The sequence below is a fragment of the Dermacentor albipictus genome, chromosome 1 (assembly GCF_038994185.2).
Source record: "Dermacentor albipictus isolate Rhodes 1998 colony chromosome 1, USDA_Dalb.pri_finalv2, whole genome shotgun sequence".
Lineage (NCBI taxonomy): Eukaryota > Metazoa > Arthropoda > Arachnida > Ixodida > Ixodidae > Dermacentor > Dermacentor albipictus.
In genome coordinates this window covers 428,963,048-428,989,476 of record NC_091821.1, presented here as the reverse complement: position 1 = coordinate 428,989,476, position 26,429 = coordinate 428,963,048, and the positions used below count along the sequence as shown (strand labels likewise).

Here is a 26,429-nt window from a genome sequence, read left to right as displayed (position 1 = left end):
TGCGAAAGCATTGCGACCACCGCGCGATGCCTGTCCTCGTTCAGTCCTTTTAACTCCGCCCTAATTAACTCCAAAATCTTGGGTTCGGATCCCACCAAAGGTAGAAAGTACGACTTCCAACAAAGGTCGCGGGTTCGAGTGCCTTAATTACCTGTGTCTTTATTAACACCAAAAGTCATGGGTTCTACTCCCACAAAAAGTCGAGGGCTCGATTCGTACCAGTGGTTGTGGGCTCGAGTGCCGTAATAAGTTTTACCTTAATAAACTGTGACCGAATTTGCCTTAATTAACACCGAAGGTCGTGGCTTCGACTCCTGCCAAAGGTCTAGGGTTCGCAGCCTTTTGAGACCATCGAGTGGTCACGCCAACGCTGGATTTTCCACCTCACGAGCCAATAATGGTTTCCCGTTTGTAAGTGGCTCCATCGTCATCGCCACGAATTAGAAGAAGATGGCGGTGCCTGAGAATGGCAGGGCGGGACAGCAACCCGATGGACCCAAGTATCCTCACGCCAGCACTCTGTTTGTCACTGCCCTCACGCACCAGCAGCCGCCCGGACGAGGGAACGTGGCCGCGGCCGGTAGACGTGCCTCGGTTCCCACGTTGGCGGCCGCAAGTCACAACCGGCGGCACAGTAAGCGGCAGCATGATGACGTGCCTAGGCCGACGGGGACGCCGCAACAACGCAGAGCGGCGTTCACGACTCGAAGCGTTCAGCCGAGCGGCGCACTTCCCCAGACTCTTGAGAAAACAGGTGAGTGTGCGTTGTCGCCTACGCGGAGACAGTGAGGCCTATAGCAGCAGCGGTAACGAGTGAGAGAAAATGCCATTATTTAGAAAACATGGCTGCGTTTTATGGTCCAGGTGATGTGGATATGCTTACGCACGTGGCGTCCATACGCAGCATGCTGCTGCGTATGAACGTCGTTCCGAGTAGTTGCGTGTCGTTGCGAGTTCGTACAGGCCAGTTACGGTACCGCCGGTGATACATAGAATGACAGTGCAAGTAATAAAATGAGGACTGTCTAAGTGCGTGAAAAAAAAGAAAGATGGACTGCGGGAACTAGGGAATGGATTCGGACTATGCAGACGGCTAGAGGATAATATGTTTGTACTAACTCAGTGCGTAGAGATTTCAGTAGTAGCTCAGAATAGGCCTTTATGCATAGCATTTCTAGATAATAAGGGAGGCTACGAAAGCGTAGACAGGGAATTGTTATGGGATATTCTCAAGCATAAATGCATGGGTGACAATTTCGTGGAGCTGCCGAGGGCTATACATGTATGGGGACAACCAAATTCAAATTGCACGAGAAGGCTGAAAATGTAATGAAATGGTCGAAATTCACCAAGGGCTGAAACAAGGATGCCCTTTGTCTCAATTGTTGTTTACGCTTTATGTTAAAGGCATAGAAAGAACACTGGAAAGCAGTGATTTAGGGTTCCATTTACCCTTTATGCGCAATGTACAAGTGGTGAAACAGAAGATCCCCGGATTGATGTATGCGGACGACGTAGTGTTACTAGAGGACAATGCAAGAGATTCACAGACAATTGCGAATATATGTGGCAACGCACCATCAAATCTAGGAGTTCAGTATAGCACAGAAAAATGGGGAATTATGACATTCATTCATTCAATCATTCATTTATTCATTAAAAATGCTTCCCGGGCCCATAGGAACTACACCAAGGAGTGGGGAAAAATGGCAATACGTGCAGCTAACAACAAAATATTGCAAGGCATCATGTAAAGCGATTTTGAACTGGTGGTCATCAGTTATGCTTTTGATTGTAGAGGGAAGGTGGTTCCATGTGACGGTTGTTCTTGGAATGAAAGAGTCATTACACAATTTTGTGCGACAAGACGGTAGATCCTCCTTGAAGCGATGATCGGTCCTTGAAGATATATAAAGAGGTGGATAAAAGAGAACGCCTTTGAAATCGTTGAAATCGTTGGTATAACAACAGATTTTGTGAAAAAGATTAAGGCGAGATGACTTCGACGCAGCGTAAGATCAGGCCAGTTTACACAAGTTTAGGGTTGGAGAGACGAGTGAATGACGAAAGGAGTAATTGTGTGGTGTCAATTGCAGAAGCCATACCGCATCGTCGTCGTCGTCGTCGTCATCATCATCATCATCATCATCATCATCATCATCATCATCATCATCATCATCATCATCATCAGCCTATTTTATGTCCACTGCAGGACGAAGGCCTCACCCTGCGATCTCCGATTACCACTATCTGCGCGAACCTATTCCAACTAGCGCTCGCGAATTTCCTTAATTCATCGCCCCACCTAGTCTTACGCCGTCCTCGACTGCGCATTCCTTCTCTTGGCACCCATTAAGTATACGTTAAAGCGACACTAAAGCGAGAGACTAATAGACTGATACAGTATTCGCTCATAAATCTATGATTAATTTCGTGGTTACAGGTTGATTGCCAGGAGAAAAGAAATGAAGGTCAAACATTTACACTTTGAATTTCGAGCCGAAACCTCAGCGCGGATGCGTCGGTGCGACGTCGCGAATTTTGAAGAGCATCATCTCGCATTTGAGCTGTCGGGGCGCTGTAAAACACTCTGAGACTGCTCAAGTTCAGTGTTCGGATCTTCTTGAATGCAGTGTAGCCTAGCTTTCCAATATAAAGGTACCTGTGCATGCCCGAGCAGAGGTCGTCAAAGTCCATGACGTCAAGGCTCGTTGCTGGATGCGGGAACTTCAAGACGGCATCGTCGCCCGCCTTGCGTATTTTCTGGCTTATACCAAGCGTTGTGTCCGAATAAGAGTGACTGTTTTTGGTACTGTAGAAAAGAAATTCGCTAGTAGAGCTCGGATAATTTTTCTCTTCAGAGTCCCCTTATTGTCGCAAACAGTCGTTGCTAGGAAGTTGATAGATAAATACTAAACCTGTCCCACCTGAGTCTGAATACGGATAAAACTTCTTCCACTGACTTTTTGTAATTATTAACCTCCTATTAACCTTTTCAACTGCAGCTTTCGCGTTCACCAGTTCAGATTCAGAAACCGTATCCGACGCGGTGACTCTGTGGCTATGGCGTCCTGCTGCTGTGCACGAGGTGGCGGGTTCGATCACCGGCCGCGGCTGCCGCATTCCTATGGGGATGGAATGAGAGGAACGCTTGCGCGTGTATATTTAAATGTGCCTTAAACGAACCCCGGGGACCAATATTATTCCGGTTCCCTCCGCTGCGTTTTACTTCACTGTGCAGTTTCTGGGGTGCTAGATCCCACAAGTGGGTTCTTTGAGAAGCGTTGTATGTGCACAAATTTATACAAGACAATTCTTCGTTATCACGCGCAGTTTCACTTTCCCCACTAACGATTCTCAGCTGCGCTCGCCGGAAAGCCGCTGGCTGCGACAACCGAGGGCGTCCCCAACCCGGCTTCTGCTGCGCCCGTTCGCCACGAGCAGAAGACGCCCTCCATGCGACTCGCAACCGGCGGCGTCCAGGCGGTCGGGGGCCACGAGGAAGACGCCCCCGAGAGCGCCGCGGCATGCGTGTTCGTCTACATGTGCGTCGTGGTCTTCGGAATCGCCTGGCTGCTCGTCTACGCCTACCGCAGCCTGTTGACCGGGCCGCCGCAAATGGAGCCGTGTACGTACGAGGCAACGGCGTTGACGGCGACGAAGCCGTCCGTGGCCTCCGAGACGCGCGAACACGAACGCGGCGCCACTGGAATACCGCTACTACCGCTTGGGAGGAGACGTGCCACCGCACTACCATCGCGAGGTCCCAAGGCACGTGGTCGCGGAGCGTCGGAGAGCGCCGGAACCACCCGCGGCATCGTCGGAACCGACGACGCGGAGGAAAGAGACGACGATCGCGAACAAGCAGGAGACACGGCTGCAGATCGGGCCCCGGCGACGACGACGACGCCTGGTGAAGATCGGCTGCCCTTTGAACTGGTCGTGTTTGGGGCGCCGGCGAACGACGCGCGTCTTTCGAATGGGAGCTATGGGGATCGGCAACGGGAGGGAAAAGGGTCATTTAGAGCACCTAGGAGCACACGGCGTGTCGGTTGAACAGCCTTTACTCGTGGACTCGCCTGAAATTGTAGAAACGCGCTTTTTCCTGTATATACCTGTATGCACTGTAATGACAATTTGTGTGATGGTGGTTTAGCCGGAAGGCTCTCACTCGCTGAGCAATGTATAGCGTTCTACCGTACGTACTTTCTCGTGTTCTTTGTCGATTATGGCCGCCGGGATTAAATTTGTCGCACGTTTGGTCCAATTTCATGTCTTATCGCGCACGTTTGGCTGTTTGAAATATTCGATAGAAAAGCATTTACGAATAGGGACTATACAATTTAAGATCGAATCGAATAAGGCAGTATTCGATTCGTTATGCTAAAAATTCGTATATTCGCACGCTCATACGTTTTTTAATGACCTCGCTCGATTTGGTCAGAGCCCAGAAAGTAGGGCATACGCCACCTATCTTCGCGGAAACAAGGTCGGTGTGTACGCAACGCTTGATCTTGCTCGATCCTGTATCTTATCCGATAGTGCAAAGGGAATGTCATTCTGACCACTCACGAAGCACAAAAAAGAAACACATCACTATATTAATACTGACAGTGAGCTTGCCTCTCTCCGGTGTCTCTGGCACCGGGCAGAGTGTGCGACCTGTGGGTAAAGCGGGGAAGCGCTTGGCTGGCTCAACAGGACTCGGGAAATTGTCGACAGTGGCTCTCTTTCGTCGCAGCTGCGCCGTCGCTGTTTGTGCTCGGCATTCTACAGTACCATTCAGACATTTTCCCGCCACTTTTGTCACCGTCTGTCAAACCATCAATCGAACTGTTTTAACCGATTAAATGAAAGGTAGACGTTGATGGTACGTTGAATCGATGCGGCAAAATTTTAGTGCACAAATCGATTACCCATTCAACAATGTGACCATCCCTAGCTACCCATGATTTGCGTATAGGCTTTTTACATTGCCCAGAAAACAACTGAAAAGAGTCACACAGTGCTAAATATATTTATACATGTATAAATATATTTGCCTTGAAACTGCAAGTTTCATTTAGCTAATGTGTAGAGGTGATATTTTTTGTACTCAATATAACAGTGGCCGACAGACATTTCAACCACTTTAAAGGTTTAGTTTTTATGAGATCTTCCATATATGTGCTTATGAGGTACAGATGATTATGTGTTATTCCATTGTGCCTTCCCTTGAAACAGCATAATAAACTTCAGCTCCTTATTGGCATCATTTTCTACGAAAGAGGCCTCATCTGTAGGCGGCCGTTGCCTTCGGCAGCCCCACTTGTTTGCTGTCTGCCATTGGTATTATTTGCATCGCCTTTATGCCTAATAGCCCTTACAAATATTTATTGAGAATGCATTGAAATTTCATTGGTCAATGTTGAATATAGTAGTGAAAAGTGTTTGAGAGTTCGTTGGGATATCATTGAGTTTAGTGTTGAGGGCTCATGAATATTGGCCACTGATGTTTTATTGAAAGACGTTTGGGTGTCTCAAACTTGAATAATTGATAACTTACTATTGACGTTCCATTGTCCTTAGACCGTGGTGTTCGTTTTCTTGAATTCTTTTTGGGTTATATTGATGGTGCATCGAAAAGATGTGGTAGTTCGGTTGAGCTCTTGTTGAGTGTTTATTGCCACAGCACCAAAAAGTACATTGTAACTCAGTTGAGATGGCATTGAGATTTCAATATTCGATACTGAAATAGGATTGATATTTCGTTGGGCTAGTTGTTTTTTATTCATTTCATTTTTAAATTGCTTTGTATTCACAATTGCATGCCCCGGTGCTTGCTCATAACTTTCCCTAACACAAACAAAAGAAAAAGAGAGACATATTTCAGGTAGCTTTATCTGAACTAAAGATGCGTGCACATGAAACATTATTACAGCACATAAGGCACAACAGCATTGAACGTTGAGGCACATGTTAGTACCTAACGCACCCTTAACAGTGTAAACACATCTGAAAAAGAAAACTACACATTTAAACTCAATCGGAACACTAATTGTAGTCTTGACTTGTGAATTAAGTTTATTTCTTGAAGGCAAAGTGACTCAAAAGGCAGGGCTTAAGCATACCTTTGTAACAGTAGCTTTAAACGCATGAACTCTTGAAGCTTGCTTGCATGTGTGAACACACGAAATACATCTGAATACGTTAAAATAAAATGTTTCACACACCAGCACATCACTAAGAGTTACGGCTGCCTGTGAAAAGGCAAAATAACAAATAGACTGGAAATAAATGATTTCACGTTGATATATAAAACACGTAGCACACGGCTTTCACCGCTATTAAAATGTAATGAAGTACTAAAGTAGACCTGTCTGTTGATTTGAGCTTTTCGTCCTCGAGGTGTATATATATTTTTGTGTTGCCCAATTCTATAAATTAAAATTGTTCACCTTTACTTAGCTGCTAATTGGCTACACTTCATTTAGAAAGTTGTCGGGCATAGTGAGAAACACCTGAATCATGTCAGGTGTTTCAAAACAAAACAAAGATCAAAATATCAAACAATGATTTGTCCTATAAGCGATAATACTTAACGAGAAATGCTGCAGCAACTGTTTCCCACTAAGGGTCAAAGAAATCTTGCTTATGCATTTGCCTTCTTCGTGATCAATAAATAAAGCTTCCATAATTCCTCTTGTGTTCGGCTTTGTGATGAAACAATCGTTTTTTTTTCTGCCCTTTACAGCAGAGAAAAAATTTTGCTTTATCACAAATACAAGAATGCCAGAGGAATTACGGAAGGATTATTTATTGACCACGAACGAAACAAATGCATAAGCAAGTTATTTGTTGCCCTTATTGAAAATGAGTTGCAATTTTTGAAAGTATTTCTCGTTAGCTAGCGCCACTTATAGGACAAATCTTGCAAGGTTTCGTTTTTGACGCACGTTTATTCCGCATGACATGGCGTTTCCATTTTTATTGTCGCACGTGACTGTTTCTACGCACCACGATGTTTGTTTCACAGCGGTGAAAAAATATTCGCGGCTCTCTCGCAGAACCAAAGACCACGCGGCAGTGCACAACCGATTACCAAGGAGAAATCGAATCTTTGGGTAGAGCGAGAGAGAGAGAGAACTTTTATTGTCAAGTTTTAGTGGAGCTTTCTTTCTCCAGTGGTGTGGGCTAGCGTGGCGTCTGCTTTGCCGCGACGCTATCAGCCCATTCCGCCAACCGCATCTGCTCTTGCGGGTTGGAAGTTTTCGTTTTTTTCTCCCACTCGTCATGTGAGGGAGCTCGCCTAAAGAGTTCTCTCGGGAGAGGCTTCTTTTGGCATCCCCACAAGATGTGATCTTGGTCCGCAAGGGGACAGCTACAATGTTTGCAGTTTGGTGGATATTCACCACCGGTCATTGCAGCTAGCCTTTTTGGACTAAGTACAGATCTAGTCTGTACTCTTCTGAGGTTAGTGGCCTGTATTCTTGTCAGTGTCTCTTGCGGGGATGGATATATTCGCCTGGATTCGCGGTAATAAACGGTCATTTCGTTGTAGGCGTGGATACCTTCATGTCGGTCAACCCCGTCGGGCAAGCCCACCTCCCGGTTACTAGCTGCTCGGGCGGCTAGGTGGGCGGCCTCATTGCCAGGGTTGCCCGCATGAGCGGGTACCCACACCAACTTCAATTGATTGAGGTTTTTGTTAATTATTCTGAATGCTCGAGGGGAAATGAAACCTGAGGTGTAGTTACGAATCGCTGTTTTCGAGTCGGATATAATAATCTTGGTGCCCGGAATGGAGGTGCCCATGGCGATGGCGGCCTCTTCCGCCTCCACAATGGAAGATGTGTTTACCGTCGCACAGCTGATGGTGTGCCCGTCGCCATTAGTGACGGCTATGGTGTGTCGACCATCACTGGTGCGAGCAGCATTCACGTATATGGCGGGTTGGTTTTTGTAGCATTGCCAGAGTGCCGCCGCCCTAGCTTTGCGTCTACCGCTGTTTTCAGTGCTCATGTTTTTCAGAAGCGGGGGGATAATGATCTTGGTCCGGATAGTGTTTAGGTATCCACTGTCGTTGCGGGATGTCTAAGGCTGGGCGATACCCCAAGGTGTCGAGGATCCGCTGTCCCGCATGTGTGCCGGATAATCGAACCGTTTGAGCTCATTTGTTGGCCTCTATGATTTCCTCAACGTTATTATGCACCCCTAGACTCAAGAGTGCCTCTGTATTAGTCCATTTTGGTAACCCAAGAGCATGTTTGAATAACGTTCGGATTAGACCGTTAATCCGTTCCCAATCCCTCTTCCTGCGATGCAGGTAAGGGCAGACATACGCCACTCGGCTGAGAAAGAAAGCCTGGATTAGCCTGCAGGCATCTTTCTCCTTAACTCCGTGCCGTCGGTTAGAGACCCTCCTGAGAAGGTTCTGTAATTGCCCAGCTGTAGTTTGGAGTCGTGCTCCGACTTCTTGGTAGAAGTCCAGCAGCAGGAATGACCTAAAGATACGCCGAGAGCGATCGATGCGCGCGTGAGCGTGCCTGTACGCACGAGTGAGAACCTGTACCATTTCTTTGAAGCTTATTAGTATCCACTCCCGCATGTCTCCGATCCCATCCCGAGCATGCCTCCGATCATCAACAGCGAGCACTAGGGTGCGTACGGTTCTCGCTGTTGCCGTCTTTGTAGAGTCCGGGTCTATCAAGCTACGTAAGATAGCCCATGTCTTAGCGGTAGATAACGTCCCTCTCTATGAATCGCAAAATTGGAGCCAATATTCCGCTTGCAGCTGTCTGGCATACTCATTTGCTTGTTCCGTTAACGTTGCTAATCTTGCCCTAAGTTTTCTGTTCAGCCTTCAGTTCAGTACTGTTCAGTTTCCAACGCTTGGTTAAGCTGTGCCATCCCTCCCACATGTGTAGCAGGTGTGGGTCAACTGCAGGTGCTTTCGCTTTAATGGATGTGTTTCGTATTCTGGCTTCGTGCTCGACTTTGAGTTCCTTTGCCCAGTCCTCAGCTGTGTTGGAGGGTGTTGTGGACATTGGATATCTCCTGTACGCCGTCCAGTTTGTGATTTTGGCCTGATTTGGTGGAAGGTTGAGCCGGGATGAGGTCATTGATTAGCTAATAACATAGTGTTCACTTCCCATATTTTCGTCGAAGTTCCTCCATTGTCCATTCGCTATGTTTAGTGTGAAGGTTAAGTCGGGGTAGGTGTCTCCACACACACGCTATTTCCAAATCTAGCGGGTGTTAGTGGGAGAATTACTAATTCTGGAACATATTTGTCTGTAATTTCTATCAGGTCGAAAGCGTGATCGACAATGGCCAGTAAAACGCCCAGAACTGCAGACAGCGCTGAGATATGGCGCTGGACGAGATACGCCTTTGGTCGGTGTGTTGCTATTCGCTCTTTTACGTAGTGGCCTTTGTCGGGCTGGTGTTTCTTCTACGTATCCTTTAGGTCCCTGTAAATAAGCGTATAGCTGTTCTTGGAAGTTTTCGATGCTTTGCATCTGTTGCACTAGGTGTTGTAGTGTTTTGTCCGTAGAGGGTGTCACTTTCGTGTGTTCTTGTTGTCCCGCATGTGTGGGTTTTGCTTGTTCCGCCTTAGCTGTGAGTTGGCTTTTGAGTGTGGCGATCTCCAGCCTAAGTTCTGCTAGGCTTCGCTTGAGTTGCCTATTTTCTAATACAGTTTTTTGGTATTCTGGGTTCGTTGTTATGGGAGCCGCGGTACTTACCATCCCCGCCAGCTCACCTTGTTGTCGGTGGGTTCCTTCTTCCTTGTTGGAGTGGAAGATCTTTGCCTGGACCTTGTAAGAATGGGCTGGCGGTTGGAAGTTGGGTGGTCTGAAGAGTCAGACTTCTTATGTTGCCTTCGACGCTCTCTTGATCGGGATTGCTCTTGTCGCGGCGACACCGCTTGTATGTCTTCTTGTCGCATTAATGGTGGCCATCCGTCGTCGTCCGTTTCATCCGTGCCATACCACCGTGGCCTTAGTACAGACTCCTTGATTGGACTTTTGAGTAGTCTGGATGAAGACTTCCAAGGCGTTTTGGTGTTCTGCCGTGGCTGTTTGTACAGTTTCTTGCACTCTTCGAACCGGCAAGATGCTCCTCTCCACAAGTGGAGCAGGTGGATTTACATACGTGCTCCGGCTCTGGCTCCTTAGTGCCGCATTCGCTGCATACCGAGGTCTTGGTTGAGGGCACATGTTTGTCCTGTACCCTGTTTGTGTGCAGGCGTTGCAGAATTGTGCGGTGTTCTTGAATGGGTAACAGGGCATTTCTCCTCCCATGTATATAGACAAAGCGTGGTATCATGGCGCCTTAGAAAGTAATGACCGCTGTCTTTGCTTCCCCAAGTATGCGAGCTCGTAGTATCTCCACTCCTTGCGTTCGGATGCGCAGGTTGGCTTGCAGTGTTTCTGGACTCGTGTGCAGTGCCAATCCGTGCACTACACCTTTCTTTGTGTCTTCCCCGGCCGCCACGTAAGCGTTTACTGCGTGTTGTTTGCCGTTGATAACTAGCGTCGTTATCTTCTTGACTATATCTGCTACCTCTTCTTTGGGGGTAGATATGATAAAGATATTTGATCCTGGCTTTAGTCGTTAAACGAGGTGTTCGCCTCTCAACTTCCTTTGTGTGGCCATGATGAACGCTTCGGAAATCTGCGGTGCCGTCTAGTCTTTAATTGGTAGCCCTTGATGTGTTCAGACTATTATTTTGAAGTATTCCTTTGGTAACGGAGGTAGTCTGTTGGCTCGTGGCTTTTTCTTCATCGGCGGTTGCTTGGCGGGTCCGATGTGCTGGCTCGACGAGTCGTAGGCACCCCCTGCTCCCATAGTTTTTTTCCAACTCTTACGAGAGCCTTCTTCTAGCGAACAGTTAACACAGCTTTCCAGTCTCTTTCCTTGTCCTCCTCCGGCCCGATGCGTGTGGCGGGCATATCGGTGTCTTGTAGGTTGATACCATCCCGTTCGCCGGGTCCAGGTCCGAGAGCGTCGCTCGTACTTTTAGTGGTTCGTGCGAGCTTGAAGCTTTAATGTAGTTTGGTTTAGGCGTGCTCGTCGTTGCGTTCATCGCTCCCGTGTAGGGTGCCCGTAAGGGCGTAACGTTAAGGGATAAGAAAAGAGCAGATTGGGTGAGGGAACAAACGCGAGGTAATGACATCTTAGTTGAAATCAAGAAAAATAAATGGGCATGGGCCCGACGTGTAATAAGAAGGGAAGATAACCGATGGTCATTAAGGGTTACGGACTGGATTCCAAGGGGAGGGAAGCGTAGCAGGGGGCGGCAGAAAGTTAGGTGGGTGGATGAGATTAAGAAGTTTGCAGGACAACATGGCCACAATTAGCACATGACCGGGGTAGTTGGAGAAGTATGGGAGAGGCCTTTGCCCTGCAGTGGGCGTAACCAGGCTGATGATGATGATGATGACCCCCGTGCGCGCTGCCGCATCTGTTGCAGCAGCGCGCACTGCGTCTCCCGCGCAGCAGCTGATGCCGCAGCCCTAGTCAGCGTAACTATTACCAATCGGCACACGTGTGGCAGGCACGTCCTGACCCGTATTTACGAAAAGACGATGGGCTCACCGGTAACACTGGTATGTGCAGAGTCAGATGTTCCCGAATCACGTATTTCTCACAAAATTGAGCACATCGTAGGAAAAACTGGTCAAAAGATAGAAAATCACGGAGCTCTATGCAGAGCCAACTGCTCTGCTCGGCTCCTGTTAGTTAGAGAGAGAGTCGCCACTAGCCGCACCGTCGGTCTGATGCGCTCTTCGTCACCGCTACTTGTATGGTATTACCTGCAATATGTACAGTCGCGCGCAGTGTGAGCTGCGACATGGTGCACGTGTTCAGGAGGGCCCCAAGACTGCATGGTATCGCGTACATACGAGGAATGAGTGTACTATATAGGGTAACTGTAACGGTGTTTGATTTTCTAATTATTCGTATGTCGGCGCCGTCGGGCAGTCTTGGGGCCTTTGGAACATGTGCACCGTGTTCCAGCTCATATTGCGCGCGACTGCACACGCTGTAAATAGCTTTTCGTCTCCTTTTAGTCTGCTGCAAGCGTCTGTCTCTCGTCTTCGACCCCGAGTCGCAGTACTGGACGACAGCTATGGGATTGACGAACCAGTATATCAACAGTTGATGGCAAGCTGCGAGATACGAGGCCCGGAGACGCCTGCTACATCGCTAGATGGCAACTACGACACCGGCCGGCGTCAACCACTTTGGTTGGGTGAGTGCCTGTTGCTTGCTTTCATGTCGCCAGACCTCTCTAGCACAAGTTCTTAGGAGTGTCTTTTTTGGTAGACTATGATATCAGAATTTAAATTCTTTAAGCAATGGATGTGAGAGTAACTGTTCGAAGTGAGGATAATTTTAGTGAACCAGTAACACAAGGAACAAGATCGCAGTGAAGGAACTCGAAGCTCAGGTCCTTATTCATGTCTGCGAGGAGTTGTGCATTTCCGCTGGCGCCGAAAAAAGTAAGGAAAGTGATTCTCGACGTGATACAGACAGAGGGCGTGAAGGTCGAGCAAGTTGACGAGGCTTGGGAGATGATTATTGTGCGAAAGCTAGAGGCAAAGGAACGCGAGAGACGTGAGATGCGCGAGCAAGAAGGAAAGGAGCACGTAAGTTCTGAGCAAAAGGCATGGCGAGACAGAGGTCCAGAAATTCAACCATGGATATGGCGCAAAGCACGATACCATCTCCTCAATTTCAAAGCAGGCGAGAGTATAGTTACTTTTCTTGCGGACTTCGAAAAAGTTGTGAAGAAGAAGGCGCCAACGGGCACGTCTGGTCCGAACGGTTGACCCTGTTGGTCCCTTGTAATATCGCGTGTGTTTTGGAACACCTCCTTGATGAGGTGGCTTTGCTGAGGCATTTGATGCTGTAAGTCTTGCCAAATGCGAAGGCCGAGATGATAACGACAAGGCCGAGTCTGTCGAGGAGACCGCAGGGTAAGCCGGCCAGCACAGATGGCGTCGGATATGCAGTCATGTTCTGTCAGAGGTACAGACATATGTAGCGGCGAGCGCCAGCATAGCTTGGTTTTGCTGCCTGGAGCGATATCGTTGCGACGAGAAGGCAGCGTACCTGCGAGCACGAGTGCCGACACCGCAAACTTTGTCAGCCGCGCCGAGGGCAAACGACGAAGGCACAACCCTAGAAAGTCGAACTCGGGCGGCGAGACGAGCCGGGTCAAGCGCGCCAAGAACCAAGACGTTAGGAAAAATCCGAGTGGCTTGATCCACACCTTACGCGGTTGTCGAAACCTAGAATAGGCGTGACGAGCGTCGGGAAAGAGAGAAGTTCACAAAATTTCAGACACCGCAAATGTCGCCTGTTCTCAGTGATGTCAAGGAATGGTAAGCTGAGGTACGTAACGAAGCGTCGGGTATGCTCGCAAGTGTACTTCAATGGCCGCTCCCTTCCTGCGGGAAAGGAAGGCGACTGCCTAGCAAAGAAACAGCGTACTCGCGGGTATCAATACGCCGCTCTCCGAGTGCTTGGAGGCCGCTGGTCAAAAGTCACGGCTGCAATAAGTGCTCCAAGCAAATCAGTTTTGTCGAGAATCGCTCTCGAAGCAATTCTGATTTAACTCTGTCACGAGTTGACAATTAAGGAAAGGTCGGTATCTCACACTTTCTCTCACATACGTGCTACGTGTTGTTTGGAAAGCTTTTTATTTTCTTTCGTTATGATAACCAGATTTCGGAAATAGTTTTTTCAGTGATTTTGGTCTGGCGCTTTGATGGCGGCGGCGCATTGATGGCGGCGCATTGTCTGGCGGCGGAGGTGCTGTTGTGCCACACTGCGTGCCTATCATCGAGGCAATGGGGGTGATCCCCCCCGCCCACGCCCTTTTTTCTGAAGTGGTTGCCTTTGTGCTGGGCTTCAAACATCCGCTGACGACCTTCAAAGAGAGAGAGAGAGCAAATGATAAATGAAAGGTAGGGAGATTAACCAGGACTGAGCCCGATTGGCTACCCTACACTGGGGAAAGGGAAAAGGGCACGGAAATATTAAAAGAAGAAGAGAAAGTCCACTGGGGATTTGAAGGTCGCTCACGACCTTGAAAGTTACAAGACAGTGCCGGCCCTTTTCCGTGGGCCGAAATGAGGAGCCCGGGGCACACAGAACCAAGACGACTCCACTGACAGCCTTCAAATTTCCACAGAACTGCTGTCCCCTGGCCGTGGAGACGGGTAGTATGTAGCTTGGACTTCTCCCGCGACAAAAGAGGAAGGCGTAGTGTTTGGCGCCGACACCCGCCTCGCCTCGTTCCTGCCAAATGGATCTCGGGCAGAGCCGGCCCATTGTTAGAGTTGCCACCCCCGCCCCTTCGGTGTGGTACGCTCTTCGGCTCCGCTATTTGTATGCTATTACCTGCTAATGTGCATATTGTATATATATTTTGGTATCCTGTTCGTGTGGTTCAAGAGTCCGTCTTTCTTCTTTGACCCCGAGAGGCAACACTAGGTATTGCACGTGTTTGTGGTGCCCTACCGCCTTATTCGCTCAACTGACATCATTCTTTCTTCGTCATTCTATCGTTGTAGCTGTGCCGTCGTCATTTAGTCGTCGTCGTGGTCATGACCGCCCTTGGCAGGCGAGTGCCATGTAAGAGTGGGCCAGTACCAGAAACGATTTTATGCACAAGTAGCCGAGACAACGTAAGTCTCAGAGTGACCGCTACGGATTTTAAAGAAACATGTCTCCAGCAGTACGGCGTGTCGCTACATTGTGCAGACGCTAATGGCATTACCGTCGGCTAACATGTTGTTGTTGTTGTGGTTGTCCTGAGTGGTCGTGGCACATACCCACAGTGGGGGATTGGCCAAGAATCGGGCGGTTTAATTAGGTGCCTAAAATTATAATGATAACAAGGGAGTTAACAATTTGGGCGTGTGAGTTTAAAAGTAAACGTTGTGTGTTTGGAGAAAAAAGGAAATAATCAGATGAAAACCGGGTATAAGATAATAATAATAATAACAATAATAATTAATAAAAGATAAGAAATAAAAGAAAGCTATGGTTGGGAGGGAGAACGATCAATCTAACATGGAAATCGATTAGTTTCGATGAGGTAATTTTGGATCGCCAAGCAAACATTTCTGTGGCTGAACCCAACAATGGAGGCTCCAAAAGATAGGATCACAGGCACTGATAAAGTCAGACCAATAGAGCGAAGCGGGATTTCGAGTAGTTGTTTTCTTATAATAGAAAAACGTCTGCAAGACAACAAGAAATGATCGATTGTCTCCGCTTCGCCACAGAATGAGCATAATGGTGAGGGGACCAGACCAGACCTGTGGAGGTAGAAGCTAACATGTTGCTGTTGTCCTGAGTGGCCGTGGCACATACCCACAGTGGGGGATTGGCCATGAATCAGGTGGTTAAATTAAGTGCATAAAAATAATAGTAAATTGTTGTCGTTGCTGACCTGAGTGGTTGTGGCGCATACACACAGTGGGGGACTAACAATGAATCAGATGGTTAACTTAAGCGGATAAATAACAGAGACTTAATCGGGAGATGGGATCCGCTGGTATTTTTTTATTCTCCAGCCTGTATGTGAACACGCGCCAAGCGACGAAGATGACTTGTGCTATGTCGTGAATGCAGTGACAGAGTACGTTGCCCGTAACAGAAGACAATGAAGAAGCCGAATGCCTCTGCCATGTCTCGACCCGTGGCCCATTCGCCCTCAAGGAGATCAGCACGTGTTGCTTTGAGGTCGTCTGAGCAAAGCTCTAGCTTCGTGACTGGGTCTGAGACACCACGTGACTTATGGGGACTTTCCAGAAGCGCAGCGCCCAGTTCTCGTGCCAGATCATGCACCCCCAGTGTCCAGGAGGGAACTCCAGCTGCGGTCGGAACACCGGCATTGAAACCTGCAGAGAGTGAGTGATGGCGGATCTTTATGTAATCACCATACTAAATATACGAGCTGCTAAGTACGCAGATGTATGTAAGGACTACCATTAAAGGGGTCCTGATACATTTTTGTCGAAGTGTAGATACGCATTCCAAGCTAAAGGAGGTTATTTTAGAAATACTATTCCGCAAAAAAGTACTCCAATGCATTCGGCGGAAGCGGAGTTACTGCCAATCAAACATCCCGTTCGCGGTGATTCCTCTCCTTCTTCAATGCCTTGCACTGCGAAGGCTACGGCGGAGCGGGGCGTGCCCACAACGCTCCGCCTACTGAACGTCACCGTGGCGCCAGTTCAAAGTTGATTTTGGATGTTGACCTAGACATGACTACTTCATATCATTGCGCCTACGATGCGCCAAACGTGAGCCAGACTCGGTTGTCCTAAGCGAACCGCAGTGAGCTCAGCCAGCGGATAAGTCGCGGTGACCCACGGCGACCGCGGTACCTACGCTACGTAGCGGACCACAGCTACGTGCAAATGTAGTCTGTATTCACAGCGTTTGCTTTGTACACGCGATGGCTTCAGTGCGTGCTTGTGCACATGTGCTCCAGTCTGGCCATGCTACGTAGCGCAGACCATCTTTGTCCTGCACCATCCTGACCGACGGATAGTAGTGACATCCAACTTGCGCATTTTTGAAGGGCTATCAATAGCTCGGGAACAAGCCAAATCTGCCAAGGCATCAAACCAGGAGCGGCCAGGAATTAACTCGCGCTGGCAAGTGTGCGTGTCACCTGACTTGAAGTTTCGCTTGGTTCGAGGCTTGTTGAGTGTTCAAAACTAATCGAAATTAGCGACACCCGATGGATACGACACCTTTAAGCAGGGTGGCTAAGGTTACGCGGGCGGACGCGGCCGAGCGTGAGCCGACTGTAGTCGGCTTTTTTTCCGGAAGTACGTAATTGTTATCGAAATTCGAAAACAGATTTTCGCCTACTTCAGCCTGTTGATTAGACTTATTCAATAAACTGACGCAGTAACCCGAGGAAGAAGCGCATTGATTGATGTCGGCTCATTGCCAATAGCAGCCACGTATGAGAATCATCATCATCATTTGTTATTCCCTTAAGGGTCCCTTCGGGGACATTACATAAGGGGGGGGGGGTGAGACAGCAATGGGAAAGTGCCATACATCAGCTGAAAAAAAAAGAAGAAAGCAGAAAGAATGCAAACAAAGGCAACAGAAAAATAAATAATAAAGTGTAGAAAACATCAGGTATAAACAGAACAATGAAAAATCTCAAACTGAGTAGCAATAAATTAAAAGAAAAGTGTACACGTAAATGTGAAACACGAAATAAGTGGCAAAAAAGAAGAGAAGGGAGAAGAGAAAAAGAGAAGAGAAGGGAAGAAGAGAAGAGAATATGCTATATTACAAAATAAAGGGAGGAGCAGGCTTCTGTAGAAAACAGCGTTTGAGAAAAGTGACTTTGCACTCCACTCGCGAGGTCCACACGCCGTGCACGAATGGAAAACTTGGGTGAGATTTTCACAGCAGTCTGGAATAAGTTTGACCACCAGTGCGTGCACCCAATGCGCTGTACACGTACCTTTTGACATTTGACGCCTGTCATAATGCGGCGCTCGCGGCCCAGACTTGATCCAGCGACCATAAATAACAAATAAATGACTAAATGCCATATACTAGGCGCTGAAACAAAAACGATAGGCGTAACGTTAAGGCTGTCGAAGGAGGCAGTATGCTTTGTAGAGAAAACGCAAGTAGCCGATATTTCATTTGAGATAAGGAGGAAGAAAGCAATATTGGACGCCGGGCAATTTGCAGCAAAGGCAACAGGTGGACTGTCAGAATAACATTCGCTGTTCAAAAGGAAGGGCAACGCAGCAGATGGTGGAAGAATACTAGGATCAGATAAAACATTTTCAGGCATCGGATAGCGCGACGAAGGGTTGGGAGAAATTGTTGTGAATTGCTTCATTCAGCACACCGTATGAAGCGTGATAATGACGATAATTATGTTAACTAGCACGTGCATGGCATGGCCCCATTTACCATACGCTTGGTTGGCTCTGCCAATCGTTCAACAGGACTGCTCAAGCAGAAGCTGGAACGACTTCCTGCGCACATTCGTAAACTTGCTGCCACTTCATTATTCCGTCCAACTGTAGAATAGAAATCTGCCATCTGGAACCCAGAGCACGCTTATAATATTAATAACACAGAATCATTACAAAACGGTGTCATTTACTTGTACTACTCACGTTTCACTAGTATCACTGCTGTTAAAACGGGGGCTGAATTCCCTCAACTCTCATATCGAGGCAAGATTGCTCGCATTTCATTCCTTCAAGAGCTGTATCGCCATCCAACACTGCATGTTATTTCAAAAACCAACAGCCACGTTTCCACCCCCAGAACACCCTCATAAAACCAAGCGCTTAAGTACAAAATCTCTCATCTCACCGTGTCACTTATTCAGCGCAATATCACTGCCATACATCATCGCTGAGCCTGACATCGCACGATTCCAAAAATTAGTATGTAATTGGATTGAAGGCTAATGTGCAGCGATTAATCTTAACGCTTCGTTTGTCATTAGACAGTTTTAGTTACACGTACGTAGAGGCTTTGCGTACGTAGAGCTTCTACGTGTGAGCAGTGCACATGCGTAGAACGTAGCGGGGGCGCGCGCGTCTCACGGACGTACGTGAGATTCAATTCTTTGCGTGCGTTTCTTGCGCACGTAGACAGCTTCGCGCGGGAGTTCCGCAAGATCACGAACAAGCTATAGCGTGCCGCGCGTACGCAGACGGCTCGCATCGAGACACGGCGACAGGATTGAATTGGCTACCGCCGTGTTCACATTTCCCTATAGATGGAGCTACGGGGTGCCTCTTGGCGTGCGTCGCGTACGTGTAGCTAAAAGCGTTTCAGATGGCGTGTACGTAAGGTGCGTAGGCTTTTCACGTTTGAGTACGTGAAGCCTCTACGTACGTGTAACTAAAACTGTCTATTATGTAATCGCATGTATAGTGATGTTGGTGTGCTCAATAAATTAATTGTTACTTAGTACTTCGCTGTGTCAAGTGTTGACGTTTTACTCTGTTGTAAACATGTTCTATTGCTGACGTTTTCAATACCGCAATATAAAATACTCATTGACTGATTGTTTTTTCGTTCAGGAGCTTCTTTTCTGCCTCTTTTTCTCATTCTCTCACTCTTTCCTACTCGTACAATAACCACTGCTTCTTCCTCTCTAATGCGAAAATGTTTTCGCAGCACAGCTATCTTTTTTTGTTTATATTGCAAATTGTTCTTGAGATCTTCTAATATTTTCGCATATATGTGTTCTGTTTAAACTAATATATTATTGTAGTAGTGTTTCTTGCTGGGCCAGTTAGTTCATACAGAAACTTGAGAAAACCAGCGAAAAATTGAGGCGCAAAGAGGAGAAATCACAACGGTGGATTATCAACTGACATTTATTTGGAAAAAACGGTAAACCCTGGAACATGAAACCGCCGATGCATGACGAATGCTCTCACGAAGGTACGAAATTCTATAAATTCATGAACACCACCATTTTCCTAATCTATTTCTGCTTTCTATTTCCTTAACATTATAGCTCACCCTTTTAGAAAGACAATCTCTTTATCGCTCAGAGAGATAAGGAACACTGATGCATTTTCATTCCACTTGTACACTGATATAAAACGCCTCAAATATTTGTCTTTCTGTTTTTGTCCTGCCCCTGCAAAAAATCGTCACATTTTCAGAAAGCCGCGCACAGTCACACCGACGACAGTGAAACTCCTTGCGAGTTAGTTGAAGTTGAGTTGAAGCTCCTTGCGAGTTGGTCAATGCACAATGCTCGCGCTTCCGGTCATTGACACACCAGCCTGTTTAGCCATTGTATACCTTACCACACTTCAGCGGGATTTTGTAGATAACATGCGTCACGCACTTAACGTATTTCATCACACGCGTTGTTTGGCAGGTTTCTTTCTTATTCACAGCATTTTCAATGCGCGTACACTGAAAATGCGCTATTCGAGAATTTATTGCTGGAACAGATATGGTCAGATTTCAGAATGAGTGTGTTGTCCGCGCCGAAGCATTTCTTGGGTTGCTGACTGTATATTTATTGTCGACTCTAGTTTAATTTCCAGACCGCCACTTTATCCAAAAAATGGCTGTGGCTTAGGTAAGGTTAAGCCCAGGATGCGAAGCATACTAGCCTTTATTTTAGTTGTTGAACCACTGTTTCGCCTGGTGAACTGCTGTTGCTTGGCTATATTTGGTTCGGCTAGACGAAGAAACAACTCATGCATTACTGCTTCGCCTTCAAGAGTGGAACGCGACAGCGTTCCCGTCGACCCGCCAAGGGGTGTAAGACAATGGGCTACAGGGCAGCGACTACGCGCCCCGCATTGGACGCGGTGAGCGTCGAGCAAAGCAGCGTTCGGCGCGGCAACGAAATGTGCGCCTGAGCAAGAGACGCACGCCTTAGAAACAGCTCGTTTCTAAGGCAACACCGCATTCACTAGAGGCGCTTTTGTACCGCTTTGAAGCATCGTACTCATGGCTCAGTGGTAGCGTCTCCGTCCCACACTCCGGAGACCCTGGTTCGATTCCCACCCAGCCCGTCTTGCAAGAGTTGAGCCAAAGCCACTTCTCCTCTGTCGTGACGTCACGGTGTCACGTGGTTTCAAGGCGACACCGCCGCGCCTGAGGAGCTGGGTTGAGCCCTCGTAATATGCTTCGCATAAAACAAGACACCTATAGAGGTTGTGTGTGTTGACCAACTGTCAAGACACCCATAGAGTGTGTGTTGACTAACTGTCAAGGTTGAAAGAACAAATCAGTCACAAAACACCAAGGACACGAAGAGAGGTTCACACCACAACGACTGTCGTTCACACCACACCAGTCGTTCCCTTCAACTATGTACCAACTGGCCCGGATTTCAATCCTTCTGCAACTTTCAAGGAGCTGGTAATCTGGCATTTCACTGTCGTCAGTGGGATAATGCACCACTTTTTGAAAGTGTGACGATTCTTGGCAGGGGCAGGAAGAAGACCGAAAAAGAAATACTTGAGGCGTTTAAAAAAGTTAAATTATGGGGTTTTACGTGACAAAACCACTGTCTAATTGTGAGGCACGCCGTAGTGAGAGACTCCAGAAATATGGATCATCTGGAGTTCTTTAACGTGCACCTAAAGCTAAGTGCACCGGTATTTTCGCATTTCGCCCTTATTGAAATGCGGCTGCCTTGGCCGAGATTCGATCCTGCGACCTCATGCTTAGCAGCCCAACACGACAGCCACTAAGCAACCATGGTAGGTCCTGAGACGTTTTATAACAGTCTACAAGAGGAAGGCAAGCGCATATATATATATAAATATATATAAATGATTTATTTATTTCGAAAATTACATACAAATACGAGCCTGCCCAAGCCAACAATGGGCTTGTGGGGCAGCGCTCGGCAGAATGGAGCAAGCCAGGGAGCGGCACAGTAAATCAGTTATGTACAAAACTCAAAAATAAAACAAAAGAAAGAAAGAAGGAAAGGAAGAAAAGAAACCAAATTACACATACAAATCAAAAATATAAGATTTAACTTCTTTCCGTGTGCTGGAAGATAAAACTTTATCTGGCAGGTCATTTAATACATCAGGTACATAGAAGGCACGGACACGTTTGCCATATCTTGTCCTTACTCTTGGTAAGGTAAAGCGGTCACGTGTACGTAATGCTCTGGCGGGGACATACGGGAGGCAGAACTCATTGTTCCATATATACAAAAGGATTACCGTTTCTTTGAATAACAGCCTGAACGAGGGCATGTGCGAGCATGAAAAAAGACTGGAATTGTTAGTAATGTGCACACCATACATCACCGCCCGAATTATGGATTTGAGTAAAGAATCAACTTTATTGCGCCAAAACACTGAACAGAAATAAAAACAGATTCCATATCTTAGCACACTGTACGCTAATGCATGTGCTATTGTTTTCCTTACGTAAATTGGGCATAGTGCTTTAATAGAAAGCAGTAGGCAGGCTATTTTGCGCAGCCTTTCACAAACGTTAGCCAAGTGAGTGTTCCAGGACATGTTAGAATCGAAATGAACACCGAGATAATTGACACTTGAGAGGTATGGAATAGGAGAGCAAGAGCAATTGTTACACAGAGGAGAATGAAGAAACAGTGGAGTGATGACAGGAATAGATTTCAGTGGATCGTGAAAACATACTAATTTAGTTTTATTATGGTTAATAGAAATTAAGTTTTTACGGTACCAACTGATAACATTTGTAGTGTCAGTTTGTAATTCAGCCACGGCTTGATGGTAATTAGTGTGACGAGAGACTAAAAGCGTGTCATCTGCGTATTGAAACACCCGACAGCGAAAAATTGCTTGACTGAGATCATTAACGTACAAGTTGAATAAAAGGGGAGCTAAAATCGACCCTTGGGGAACTCCAGCGCTCAACTGTCTAGGTTTGCTTTTAATATTTCCGAGAACTACTACTTGAATTCGACCGTGCAAATAATTCTTAAGGAAAGTTAGAAAAGGCCCTCGGAAGCCATAGCTATGAAGTTTACAAAGTAAAATTTCATGGTTGACGGAGTCAAAAGCTTTTGATACGTCTAGAAATAATGCACAAGCGAATGCACTAATTTCAAGAGTACTATTAAGGAAATCGGTTAATTCATCTAATGCTAATCTAGTACCACGCCCACAAGTAAATCCGTACTGATTAGGCGACATTATGTTGTGCGCGTCAATGAAGCTCTGCATTACGTGAAAAATATGCTTTTCAAGTATAAGAGCAATGCACGAAAGTATCGAAATTGGCGTGCAGTTTGTGACAACATTGACCTGTCCGCTTTTAAAGAGAGGAACTACAAGCGCTTCCTTGAGGCCAGGCGGTATTTCTTTCGTGGTTATAATGTTATTTATAATTGCTAAAAGAACATTCTTCAGGGCCTCAAAATTTCTGCGAAGGACGTCCACAGATACACCATCTAATCCAACCGACTTGTGCTGTTTTAAGTTAAATAAGATGTAGCGAATATCATCCTCGGTACACTCAGGTAGGAAAGCAGAGTCAACTACCGATTGTGGCATACAATAACTAGCCGTTTTACCGGACAAGCTTGCTGCAGTAGACGAGAAAAAGGAATTAAATTGGTCTGCTAACGTTATAGATGGTGGGCCGAAATCCTTCGCAATAGTTTGGTATGGGCCTTTCCGGGGACGACCCCTTAATACGTTAACCACGGACCAAGTCTTGGACGGATTTTTTCTAAATTCAGAAAATTTACCTTGGAAGTGCTGTCGCCTGGCACCTCTAAGCACAGCAGTGACTTTATTGCGAGCCATCTTATAGGCTTCACGAAGATACTGATTATTAGGTGAGCGCCGACAACGCGCCCAGGCTAGTTCTTTTTCAGCTAACGCGGTTAGAGCATTTCCATTTATCCACGGGCATTTCGGCTTTCGTTGCTTTAAGACGACTACGTTTTTGCAAGAGTGCACTGCCTGCGTATAAACGGCAATAAAAGATTTATACAGGTGACTGGCAGGAACTTCTGCTAGGAAAGATTTCCAGTCGTAGCCTTGCAACAACGAGTCCAGCTTCCTTTTATCAATAACCTCTATCTGTGATACTGGGTTGTTAGCCGCAGCATGCTGAGACGATAGAAAGCTACACCCAACATAGAAGTGATCGGATAGCTTTTGCTCAATAATAAACGGTAGTACCTGGTCGTTCTCAGTGCGAACGTTGACGTGATCTATGCATGAAGAAACAAGCGATGTACCCAAAATTTCGACACGTGTGGGAAGGTTGATAATAGAATCTATTCCAACGTCAGCAAGCGTGTTCAAGTAATCAGCTACAATGTGTCGTTCTTTCTTCAGCACGTCAATGTTAACATCACCTATCATGCACACGTGACCAGATGGAAAAGCAAGTAGATGCAATTCGTCCACAAACTTTCTAACACTTTGATTTGGCGGCCTATAAATAGCGAGCAATGTGATGGCAAAAGATCGTGTGTGAATACGAAGGGCTAGCGATTCAGCACTTGTGAAAATTATGTTCAGAGGACTTGAAATCCAACAATTTTTGATGAAAATGGCAATTCCACCGCCACGGCCGTCCTTGCGCGTCAAAAATGATTGTGATAAACTTGGAGTTGAAAGAGACCAGTATGTTCCTGCCCAATATTAATTTCAGTTTAGACAAAAACATCAGCTATATCACGTACTGCACCAGCGTGGACACAAAATTCATTCCAGTGCTTGCGAATACTACGCACGTTTGCATGAAAAACAGTGAATGTGCCTTCACCTGGTTTTAAAAGAACAGAAAAAGAAGGAAAGTCTCGAAATTGTTCGCACGAAGCCATGAATCAGGAAAAAGATTACAACAGACAAAGCAGAGGATAAGAGGTCAGACTAGCCGAGACAAGTCACAAGGGCTCATTATGCGCACAACTGGGTCACCCTCCTTCTTACGGGCATAAATTTTGCCATGTTTCACCCATACGAACTTGAAATCGGCCTCTTTGGCCTTAGTCTTTGTCTCCCAGAACAGTTCTCTGTTGTATTTCGTCAAGTTTTCGACAAAGAAAACCGAGGGCTCATTTTCCTTCGCCAGAGATTTCAGTTTCTTTCGCTTTGCCAGCCAGCTGTCACGTATGCCCGCCGAAAGGAAGCGCACTAAAACTGGAGCTGTTTTGCTCTTCCTGGGCAACCGGTGCACAGCTACTACGTGACCTGGCAGGAATGAATCAATGCCTAGTTGAGCGGCCAGTTCAGCAACAGTAGTAGTCAAGTTTTCACTAGGAAGTTGGGGTACGTTATGAATTTCGAGGTTTGAGGACCTACTATACTGTTCAGAGGCATTTATTTCTCCTCTAAGGTCTTGAATGACAGCTGCCTGAGAAGCGACCTGATCCTCAAGTACCATCACCCTAGAAGACAATTCAGTGACCTGTTTCTCTCGTGTTGCTGATCCTTTCAGCAAGGAATCATATTTATTTGAAAGAAAGTCGACCGAGTCGTGTATTTCCTGCATTTTTGTTTTCACTACTTCGATCTCGGACTTGAGGCACAACAGTTCGTCTATTTTCGACGGAACCAGGGAAAGAGATTCAACTTTCGCACGAATAGAATCCAGCAACGACAGCTTTTCAGCAATAGCTGTTAACTGGCTAGAACTGCCTTGGGAAGAATCCGCTGATCTACATGTTTTACACCGCCACTTTTCCCTCTTTTTCGGGCCCATCGACAAGAATGTGCCTTCAGCCACACCTGAGCACTCTTGACCGAGGTGATACAACGATGCACAGTTAGAGCATTCCATACATCGGTCTTCGCCGGCAAAATCAACCCCACATTGAGCACAATCTTTTCCTTCCATCACACATGCGCACAAGAGAACACACGCGGTAGATCAAGCAAATGACAGTTTTGCAGTTGGCGGCATGGAATGTACAGAAAAGTTGCTACAGTGAAACCAGCTCACCTGCAGGAACAGAACAAGTCGTTTTAGGGCCGGCTCTGGACGTGCCGCCAACTGCGCTTGCTGCTTGCAAGCGATGCGTTTTTATGGGGACGATGACGGCGCTTGTTGATCAGAGCACCACCTTGTGACGCGAACCGAAGTCAAGAAGAACTGGAAAAAGTTCCACGTTTTTCAGCAGAGCTGCCACACCGTCGAAGCCATCCGTGCAAAAGAGCATCCGACGTCCGATGAACCACTTGAAACTCTTGTGACGTAGTTGCGCACCTGCAGGAACAGAACAAATCGTTTTAGGGCCGGCTCTGGACGTGCCGCCAGCTGCGCTTGCTGCTTGCAAGCGATGCGTTTTTATGGGGACGATGACGGCGCTTGTTGATCAGAGCACCACCTTGTGACGCGAACCGAAGTCAAGAAGAACTGGGGCGCGATGGGAGATATTTTGTTCGCTGCGCGTTCTGTTCAGTTGCTGCAGCGTCACAAAGTTGCAGTATGCAAAATTTGTGACAGCGGGGCGGAGAGAGCAGCCAATCAGGAAGCGGTGACCTCCCCGGAAGTTTACTTCCGTCGTTTGTCGTCTGCTTGCAAGCAGTATACTACAAAACCAAATGTTTCTCGTCTTCCAAATGAATTAAATCTTTATCTAAAAAAATCTATTTTTCTTCTCAAGCCCAAGCACGTTTTCAAATAGTAGTACGTGTGACTACTGCAATTTATAACTACAAGGTTCTTTGCGTCGTCCCTAGGTGGTGTCGCGCACAGCGAGAAGGAAAAAGAAAAAAAAAACGACGGGAAGGGTGGCGCACTTTTCAAGAGGCAGCGACAACATCCCAGTGGCTCGCTGGCACCGATGATGTTGTCGATTTCTCTGTGCAACCAACGAATTATTTGTTTCGAGAAAGAAAAACGACGCCGGAATTCACTTTCTGTCATTTCTTCAAACGCGTTTCGCAAACGTGCCATTCTGCAGCCGCAAAGGC

The 26,429-nt window shown here is 46.9% G+C and overlaps 1 protein-coding gene and 1 long non-coding RNA gene across 3 annotated transcripts in view; one reads left to right on the top strand and one right to left on the bottom strand.

The window, feature by feature from the left end:
• Positions 1–442: 442 nt before the first annotated feature.
• The window catches only part of LOC135897526 (uncharacterized), a 29,680-nt gene continuing 3,693 nt past the window's right edge, over positions 443–26,429 (top strand). The window contains exons 1-2 of one of the 2 annotated variants that reach the window (XM_065426172.1): positions 443–754; positions 12,101–12,238. In XM_065426172.1, coding sequence (XP_065282244.1) covers positions 451–754; positions 12,101–12,238 — 442 coding nt within the window. In that variant the 5' untranslated portion in view covers positions 443–450. Of the gene's footprint in view, positions 755–3,361; positions 4,263–12,100; positions 12,239–26,429 lie in introns of those variants that run through there. The other variant, XM_065426168.1, reaches the window with a different exon arrangement.
• On the bottom strand, positions 15,550–25,759 carry LOC135897551 (uncharacterized). Its single transcript, XR_010563079.2, has 2 exons — positions 25,456–25,759; positions 15,550–15,902 (listed from the first exon to the last, which is right to left on the bottom strand). It is a non-coding gene; the product is annotated as an uncharacterized lncRNA (long non-coding RNA).